The sequence below is a fragment of the Tasmannia lanceolata genome, unplaced genomic scaffold, assembly GCF_043159265.1.
Source record: "Tasmannia lanceolata isolate RefF3 unplaced genomic scaffold, GAP_Taslan_0.1 ptg000008l, whole genome shotgun sequence".
In the NCBI taxonomy this organism is placed as follows: domain Eukaryota; kingdom Viridiplantae; phylum Streptophyta; class Magnoliopsida; order Canellales; family Winteraceae; genus Tasmannia; species Tasmannia lanceolata.
In genome coordinates, this window is record NW_027518685.1 from 14,475,828 (window position 1) to 14,485,556 (window position 9,729).

Genomic DNA, 9,729 nt, shown 5'->3' on the forward strand with positions numbered 1-9,729 from the left:
TACAAAAATAAGGCCTTTGTACGGTGGAAGTAACACCCTTGACATTTGATCCAACAGCAGAGCGCTGTTGGATGGATCAAATATCAAGGGCGGTGCCCCTACCGTATTGTTGTAAGTCCTTAGACCATATAAAATCTCTCATTTATCTGGCCATCATCATTTTCATGATCATGATGGTCATCCATAACCAGAAGCCCCACGCCCACGCCCACGCCCACGCCCACGCATCATCATCATCATCACCATCCTCATCGTATCATTCTCACAGAAACGACCAAATCCTAGCCCGAAATTCCCATTTTCTCCCACCCTCGTTCTCTAAGACCTTTCTCGTCAAGATTCGTGCTTTCCTTCATCATGAATTATCGCTGATTCTCCCTACAGGCAGCGTTGATTCGTCTACCTCTTTTTTACTTCCTAGGGTTTTATCTAGGGTTTTGGAGCTATAAAGGGTAATTTTACACATTTATCTAGGGTTTTGGGTTTACTTATTTGGATGCCAAATTCACTGTTTCTTTCTAGTGTAATTGTTGATTTTATGGTTTAGAAGATTGTTTTTTGAACAAATTGATCTTTAGTGGTGACTACCTATTAGCATTTTTTTTCCTGATTATAATCTGGTTGATCTGTGGCTCTCAGTAAGTTTTGTAGCAATTGATTCATTTAACTGCTTATTTAATGTTTTGATCTGTTGTTTGTAATGGAAATGTAGAGTTGTTTCTTCCTTGTTAAAGTATAAAAGATTAAATAACACCATCTCCAACAGCTTAAGCTTTTGGAGTAATTGGTTGTTTCACTCCTATACTACTACCTGTTCTTCAACTGTGTCCCTTTTCTTTCATCCGCGTTTCATGTTTTGTGTTTCTAGTCTGCTTTACTGCACCTCAAGGTATATCAGTTTTGATTTTTGTGAGTTTACTTTTCTTAAAAATTTCAAATTGCTCTTACTAAGTATTAGTTGCTGCGTGGAAATGGTGTTTCGATGGTTTGGTTGGCGTCATAGATTACTTGGCATGCTCTGGTCAGATGTCAACATTTTTTTTTCATTGTTGATTTCATCTATTTTTATTCTATCAGGAGCTTCATTCATAGCAACTTAAGGAGCTATTAAGTTTTTCCACCTATTCCGTGGTTCTGTAGTTTATTTTGTGATCTAGCCTTTTCACGTTTTGAATCGGTTTTATTGATGCTATGGCTTGGTTGATCTCGTGGAGATCGTAATTGAGCTTGGTGCTCTGTGTGAATTCAATAATTTGCTGCACCTAAACTTAATGTTACAAAGGCTATCTGACAATGCCAAAGCCGAAGCAGTTGTTTCAAACAGTTGGTTCTATTTCTGTATTTTGACATCAACAAATTTCATAAAGCCTTTTATTTTACAAGCCTACAATTTTTAATGCTAATCTCCGTGGAATGAAAATGCATCAAAGTTTTTTTCTATTTAATCAGAAATTTTATCAATGACATTATTTTTTTTTCATAGGCTTAATTCAGGAGATTATTGGAGTCTGATCCCATTTCTTACTCTGCCATCTCAGGATTTGTTCTCTTCCATGGAAAGGTCTGAAGGTCTGGATTTTGACACCGTAAAGGGTGTCAGGAAGCCCAGGACATTTGCTTCCAGAAAACCTCGAACTCTATCATCACATACATTTCGTAGTTATTACGATCATGACCGTTTATCTCGATTGACAACTTCCCCATCTGACATGAGGCCTTCCTGTAATGGAAGCAGCATTGTAAATTTGAGTAGGCTTTCAAATGATGAAAATGAGCATGAAATGGAGCCGGGGAGATCTGGGGAGACATTCAAGCGGAAACATGATATGGATGACTTTGGGAATCAGACAGGAAGTTCAAAGGCTGTGCCTTTTAAAGGGAATCATAAGCCCAGTTCAAATTTGAGATGCAACGAAGGTGTTCTTGCTCCTGCCAAAACCCGTGGGTCTGATTGGACAAGTCATCCAAAGATTGATGACTTTGATAGAATCATGGATGAGCATGTTGAAAAGGGCAAAAGGTTTAGTGGGAGAAGTATTGGAGGCCAATATCTGAGGCACTCCAAAGTTACAGATGAACGGAAATCCTCTGGTGTTATAAATGGATTGCAGAATGAAGCTGTTGAGGATGACCTTTCTGAAGCTGATTCCAAACTGGCGCATCTAGAAGGTGCTTCGTTCCAGGAAAACAGGCCCACAAAGGTAAAACTAAAGTTAAGGGGGGTTACTCATACTATAAGTGCAAGTCACAGTGAGAGTTCCAAGGACACCAAGCTTAGGGTTCCTTCGGAAACTTCAGCATCAAAGACTCATCCACCTGATGTTAGACGCCGTCAAAAGCTAATTCTCCAGGTACTCATCCGTTTCTAATAATTGAAATTGGCTGTGTGTGTGTGTCTGTGGCTCCGTGTGGATGTGATGATATCAATTGAGAGGAAGCTTGCTTATGGGTCCCACCTTGAACTATCAACTGGTAGCAAAACCCAACTCATTTAAAAATTAGTAGTTTTAAATGGTCAGTGATTTTTATTTTTTTTTGATAAAGTCCCATTGTCATTAGTTGATGCCTATCTTTGCGGGACAACTCTTTCTGGCTAATTGGGCTCTTGACCGAGTCATGGTATTAGGTAACGGTCATGTGTCCTCAGTACTTTTGGCATAAAATTTTGCACTATCATCTGTAGTTGTGTAGTGACAACCTAGTTGTTTTGTATGTTAATTTCCTTACTGCCATATATTCTACTTTTCTGGCATTGAATAAATATGTTAGTAGAGGACTCCACAGGGAACTCATAAAAAATGTAATCACAAGTCACTTATGTTCCTTTTGATTAATTGGTCCTGCGCTAGGATTTTCTCGTGAAGGACACACCACAAGAATGGAGTCACTTTAGGAGAAACCCGAGAAGCCTAGTATATATTTGAATGTTTGTGATGATCATGTAATAAGATTCAACAAAAAATGCCCCACTTTGATCAGGCTTTAGATTAACTCATCCATATGATCACTCGACGATCTATAGAGGTCCCGTAACTTTTCAGATTGGGTAAGATATTCTTTCGAAGTCGTTAGGGATATCCCTTCCCTCAAGATAGGCATGATCACCTTCCTAGGTCCTGGAGTATCAAAAGTAGTATCAAAATGATCACAGATGATGCTCTACAGCTCTAGAGTTAAGTGATATGGTATAAAGGTTTCGGAATGCAGATGCCACAGGCTTACTGAAGGCCAAAAAGATATTTGCCCCATTCCAAACACAATATAGCACATTGGAGCGGAAATTCAAGAATCAGATTTCAAAGAATTCCATATCATGGAGTAATCTCCCCTCCACTCACCAAGTTGAATGCAGCTACCCTCCCTTTGTTACTTGGAGTAATTAACCCATGTCCATCATTCCCTTTTTTTGTCGAAAAATCTCCACCACCACTTGACAAGTGGAGCCGAGTTTTGCGTTATGATTTTTTTTTTATCCCAAGACCACCACACATCCTGGGTTGGCAGACTTGGCTCCGATTAATTAGACAAATCCAACTAACGGTAAAGTCATTATTCCATAGAAAATTCTGTTTGGTTCTCTTTATACATAGATAAGAAATAAGTAGGTTTTTTTTTTCGATAGAGAGGCCTTTGACATGGTTATTTTTCCAAGCAAGGACAACTACTTACTCTTCCATGTCTCTAGTCTGGTCTCAATTCTTTAAATGATCAGATCCCAATCATTGGGATTAAGGGTCCCCTATTTCAGTGGGAGGCTAAGACATTTGATCAGAAGGGCATCCATCTTAAATGCAATGATAGAGGTGTAGGTATTCGTAATCAATTGGTCGACATTGAATCCCACCACTTGATTTGATTTGCCTCAGTTTACTTTTTGACTCATTGTCTCCTCAATAAACACAAGACATGCAACACTTTCTTAATCCTATTAGAGAGGACTTTGGATAGAATCTGTATACTCTGATTAGCCTAGCCAGCCTAAATTCATTTGTGTCCACTAGATTCCTAACTTTAGGGTTAAGGGATATGAAAGAAGCATTGCAGGCATTATTGGTGCCATGGAAAAGGAAAACTTCATCCATGACCGGCATGATCTCTGAATTCATAAAAATTCTTAGAAAAACTAAGTGAGAAGCCATTAGGAATAGGATAAAGGGTCTTATCCTTATCAAGGCAAAAGACCGCTTTACGGACCTCTTCTCTAGAGAATCTAACTTCAGGGCTCGAAGCATCCACATTAGAATTTTGAGGGAAGTTGCTACATATCCAAGATCTAGATAACTGGTCTGAGCGAAATAGGGAAGACAAGTAACTAACGATTTCTTCCTCCAGGACTTTTTTTTTGGCTTCGACCTCCTAGCCCACCACTCTCAACTTGTTAACCAGTTTCCATCAACCTCAAAAAGTGGCATTACAGTGTGAGAATTTGAAGTTATGGTCCCCAACAACAACCGTCGATCTTTGCTTCCATAATATTTTCCTCTGATGATTAATTCTTACCCTTTCATTTTTTAAGGCTGATCTAAAAAATGCTCTGATTCAGTTAGATGACCCGATTTATCTTTCCTATCTAAAATGTCGATCTCTTGCTTGATTTGACCACTCCTCAACTTAATAGTATTAAAATGGGACCAATTCCAAGAATGAAGGGCATATTTGAGAGGTTTATGCTTTTGAAATAGCTGAGCTCCTGTGCTGCGCTCAAATTGGTTTAGACTTTAGACTTTACCAATTGTGAACAAAAGGGTCTGAATTCTTCGTGAGTTAACAAAACATGTTCAAAGTTTCAAACCTAAATGGAGCAAGATGCCGTAGCTCTTCTTAAGTGCTGAACAATAAGGGAGCATGGTCAGAGATTAGGCAAGAAGGACTCTCTGGTAGGATTGGGGAGCAATTTGGGAGAAATTGCTCTAACCGACTCAACACTGGTGTTGGGTCTCCGCATTGTTGAATATATGTTCATTTCAATTATTTCTATGGAACTTTTATTTTTTGACTGGCGTTATTTCTATGTAACTTAAATCAGGGGTTGGCCCTGTAGCTCAATGGTTGAGGCTTTGAATCTCAACATTGAGGTCGCAGCTTCAACCCTAGCTTACAACAACCCCCCCCCCCACCACAGCCGCAAAAATAAAAAATGAAAATAAAAAATACTTAACGCAAGGGTATTTCTATCATTTTCTAATAGAAAACTTAATAAAATCAGGGAATGCTCCACAATGGGACACAACACAACCTTATTCCACAATTCCGTTTCTTGACCTCTCTTTATTCTATTTTTTTTTTCTCTTCTTCTCTTTAGTCTTTCCTCTATTCCATTACTTTTCACCACACGCTCAACCTAGTGAACTTGTCCCCTAGAAGACAGACGCCCACCATATCATGGGTGGGCAAAAAAATCAGAGAATCAAGACATTGCAGGGGGTAATGCATGTTGTCGTGGATTCTATTTTGGCCATCTACCCATGTTGAATTTTTCTGCAATGCACCATGGGCATGGATTTCAGAATCTAACACAATCAATGTGTTCATGACCATATATCCACTCTGTTGGACCATTATTACCATATTGGGAAATGAATTCGAGAAGTGAAACGTGAAACGGAAGCGGTGAAAATGCGAAACGAAGAATCGATAGTGAGAAACATCTTAAAAATGTGGTAGAAATTTTTCGAAAACAATAAAGAAACTTCAAGAGATACATATATAAAACACAAGGGAAACACCAAATATGTGTGTTTTCACTGAACTACCCAAGTTGCAATTTTTTGTTATGTTTTCTGCAGTTTCTATGTTGTCCAATCGACTCATCACTTGCTCAAAAGGAAGCAAAATATATGAAATTCTAAATTTAGCAATCGTTGTTTTCTTGTCTTACAGTAAAGACTGCTCTCCTAACTATGAACTTTCCTTCATCCAGGGGAACACAGACGATGAATGTGACCATCCTCTAACAGCAGTGAAACATTGTTTTACTCTTTCCAAGTCTCGGACTGATAGACATTCTATGATGGAGGACCCAAGAAACAAAACATCTAATGGAAGCACATATCGAAAGAGCAAGGGGAATGATGTTGTTGATGTTGCTGCCTTTCAGCCGGTTCGTAAGAGTACAAGAGTTCCAAAGAGGCGCGTGCTAGATGGGCAAAATAGTGATGATGAAAATGAAAATGATAATGAGGTTCCATATCATAAGAATCGGGGTTTTAAGAGAAGGAATGCAGACTCTGCATATGCTGAAGATTTTGAGGATATTGGAAACTTGGATCTTGAACTTGATTTAAAAAGCCAAAAGAGAAGAAGGGAAGACTTAGTTGGTTTTTCAGTTAATGAGAAGCGAGAAGTTTCCCTTACAGCACGACAAAGGGCCCTTCAGTCCATCAGAGAGGCAGACCCTGGTGCTGGTGCAAAGTTGTTCGAGTTTCCAGATGAGCTACCCCATACTGGCCAAAAAAGTAGTTCCTTTTGCTCTCCGTTTTGTTTCAAATTGCAATTTTCATTCATTCATTTTTCTACTTTGGATTTCATGATGTAGTGTTTATTTTGAAGAATACCCATGACAGATTGGCTATTGGCCTTTTCGCGCTGATTTTTAACAGAATACATGGCCCATTTACTCTCTTTTTTTTTCCTTTACACTATTTTCAAGTCCTTTACACGATTGACAGATCTCAATCGTTACCATTTTCCTATAGGGATAAAAGAGAAGATCCCAGATCTGGAGCAACAGCTGAAGAAAGCGGAGGCGGCTCAACGGCGGAGGATGCAAGTAGAAAAAGCATCAAAGGAGATCCAGGTTTGTTATTTGATATTTCCTTCTTTTTTTTTGGCTTTTTCTTCTTCCTGAAAGTTGAATCCTTGCGATGTTTTGGGAATTTGATAATCTCCTCTTACAGGCAGAAGCAATAAGGAAAATCTTGGGTCACGACAGAAATAAAGAGACACTGCAAGATAAGCTCCGTAGAAAACGGACTGAAATGGCACAGGTAGTTCCGTTATGCTTCCGTGCTTGGTGATTAATCCTGGGGGCTGTACTTAATTGTTATTTTACTTCATATATAGGAGAAGGCCGCTGCTTCTATGGTTCTTGGGTCTAACACAGTGCGGTGGGTCTTGGGACCAACTGGTACTATTGTTTCGTTCTCCGAAGATGCTGGGCTTCCTACCATTTTCAATTCCACAACTTGCAGGTTAGTGATTCCTGTGCGTGTGCGCATGGTACTACTACCTTTAACAACTAATTAGAAAGTCTAGATGCATAGAAGAGAAGTAAACAGGGTTTACATTCAGATTGGTCAAGCAGCCTTGCCCCTTGTTTATTTCTTGGCTTTTGTTAGCCTAACCTAGAGATGGTAAAAAGAAGAAAATGAGGGTCGCTACAAAAGGACTTTCTAAGAGGTCACCCGTCCTTATGCAACCCTTACCCAAAAACATCCTTAACCAGAGAGTTATAATGGGTGTTCCAACACATTAATACTGCTGTGACTGCACACACCTATCAGGTTTTGCACTCATGTCTTGTCATAATATCACTTACCAATATAGAAAGGCTGTAATCTTTTAGGAATACGAGCGAGGTCGGCCTGCACCATTAGGATTAATAATCTAACCATTTTTCCTACTAATCAATTTCTCTGACATTGCTCAGAAACAGTTCCAGCTTTGACACATGCAGAACCCATGTTTTAAAAATCAGAATCAAATCATAAATCGTAATAGGTGTTGAATCGCATCGGATCGTAAATCGTAAGACTAATTCAAATATATATATATATATATATATATATATATATATAGAGAGAGAGAGAGAGAGAGAGAGAGAGAAGTGTTGAGCGCACTAAAAAAATGGTGCGCTTGAGCGGTTATGACGCCTCCCACTGGTTTAAATGTTTGGGTCCCACATACAGGAACCAATGGGAGGCGTTATAACGACTTGAGCGCACCATTTCTTTGGTGCGCTCAAGCGCACAATCTTATTCCTCATATATATATATATATATATATATATATATATATATATATATATATATATATATATAATAAAATATGTAATTATTCACTTTCATCCAAATCTATTAATTTTAATCGAAACTGCCATAATTTATTATCATAATATGAATTGTTTGTTGTCGCATACTAATCACCTATTTCCCATCCAAATCCATGCGTATTGTGTAATAATCTGAAAAGTAATAAAAGATACGAGATCCTATCAATGCTCAAACTCTCAAACATCAAATGACAAATTCCAATTATAAAAAACTGATAAGTCATCAATGTTGTCCACATCATAGTCGTCCATCTCCTCGATGTAAGTAATGGCCTGAAGTACATGCACTTTGCACTGTGCTTGATTGGTTCAAACTACTTTGATGCTTTCGAACTCCTCCTTTTTCTTTCTTCCCAGGAGAAGATTTTCGAAGGCTTCTTTTAATGAAAAGGGAAGGGGGTATTTTGAGAGAAAATCCTATTTTTTTTAAACAAAACTTAATTAGGATAAATTGTATGAATTGTACAATTTATGATCGAAACGTAAGATTCAATCGAAAATTGCAAGGTTCAGACAAATTATGATTCAATCATGGGATTCAAATTGAAATCCATAATATATGTTTGAATCGTAAGAATTGAGTCGTAAATCGTTTGATTTTCAGAACAATGTACGGAATTTGTGAATATTTTAAAACATGCATTTAACAAATGAAATATTGAGGTGATATTTTAACATGACTGTACTTATGAGTTATAACCAGTTCTTGTCATAACCATCTCCTTCAGATGTTTCTATCCAAAGATTCTAGGTTTGGAGGATGAGATTTACCCACATTCCAAATTTCCTATACTCAAACCTCCTATGCCCGGGCAAAATAGATTGCTTTAATATTCTTTTTCCTTGGATCATTGTGCATCAAATTTTGTCAGATAACTTGTTCATTACAATGATTCATTCAGTTTTTCAGTAAATTCTTTGCAAAATGGTCCATTTCATTTTAACGACATGTCCACGCTTGCCTTTTGCTCCATCTCATCCTTTCCATGTTGATCTTGATCAGATCTAGGTATGCATTACCATCCTAGTAAGATTTGAGGTTTACAATCTTTTCTTTTACTTTCTTTTGGATCAGGTATCCCCCACCTCGGGAGAAATGTGCAGGGCCTTCTTGTACAAATTCATACAAATACAGGGATTCGAAATCCAATCTCCCTCTCTGCAGTCTTCAGTGCTATCGAGTGATAAATGGAAGGATGCAACCAGTCACATCCTGCTAATTGGATTGCCAATTCTCTCCCGTGGTGTTTTCAAAGTAAGCACACTTGTGAATATCTTTTACTGATCCCAAAATGTGGAGCACTTTCTTCCTATCCTCTTGTCATTAAAGTTGTTACTCTTCATGTTAGATCTCCATTGATGTATAGATTTGTGATGTGGTTCTCATTCATTAATAATGGAAGCAGGGCAAGCATTTATCAATTGTGACTTTAAATCTCTCCTTGCTGTTAGGTTCTTAAATTGGCGAAAAGTCATTTTGGGATTCCAAAACGTATGGAAGTCTGCGCAAGAAGGCAATGTTTGCTCTAGCATCAACCAGCATAGTAGCTATTTGTGTGTCCTGCTTTCTCCAACTTTATCTAATGCTATCTATTATTTTAAATTTGGGCCAAGTTGAATAAGTACATTAGTGATTGCTTATGGTAATCACATGTCTTCAAGGTCTGGCTTCTCTTGAA

General features: G+C 38.2%; 1 protein-coding gene across 2 annotated transcripts; it reads left to right on the forward strand.

The window, feature by feature from the left end:
• The first annotated feature begins 148 nt into the window (after window positions 1-148).
• On the forward strand, window positions 149-9,729 carry LOC143884485 (uncharacterized). 2 transcript variants are annotated; one of them, XM_077388100.1, is made up of 8 exons: window positions 149-452; window positions 1,539-2,351; window positions 5,921-6,455; window positions 6,696-6,796; window positions 6,897-6,986; window positions 7,063-7,190; window positions 9,126-9,305; window positions 9,503-9,729. In XM_077388100.1, exons 2-7 carry the CDS (start codon window positions 1,554-1,556, stop codon window positions 9,268-9,270), a joined length of 1,797 nt encoding a protein of 598 aa, XP_077244215.1. In that variant the 5' UTR covers window positions 149-452; window positions 1,539-1,553; the 3' UTR covers window positions 9,271-9,305; window positions 9,503-9,729. The 2 variants fall into 2 exon arrangements, with proteins under 2 accessions (XP_077244215.1, XP_077244214.1); XM_077388099.1 differs by lacking the exon at window positions 9,503-9,729 and having other exon boundaries at window positions 9,126-9,472.

What these genes read in the sequence shown, in the direction of transcription:
- LOC143884485 (XM_077388100.1), top strand. Translation starts at nt 1,554, where the DNA reads ATGGAAAGGTCTGAAGGTCTGGATTTTGACACCGTAAAGGGTGTCAGG. An exon ending in ACCCCATACTGGCCAAAAAA is followed by an intron (nt 6,456 to 6,695) that starts GTAGTTCCTTTT and finishes ATTTTCCTATAG; the next exon opens with GGATAAAAGAGAAGATCCCA. An exon ending in TTCAATTCCACAACTTGCAG is followed by an intron (nt 7,191 to 9,125) that starts GTTAGTGATTCC and finishes CTTTTGGATCAG; the next exon opens with GTATCCCCCACCTCGGGAGA.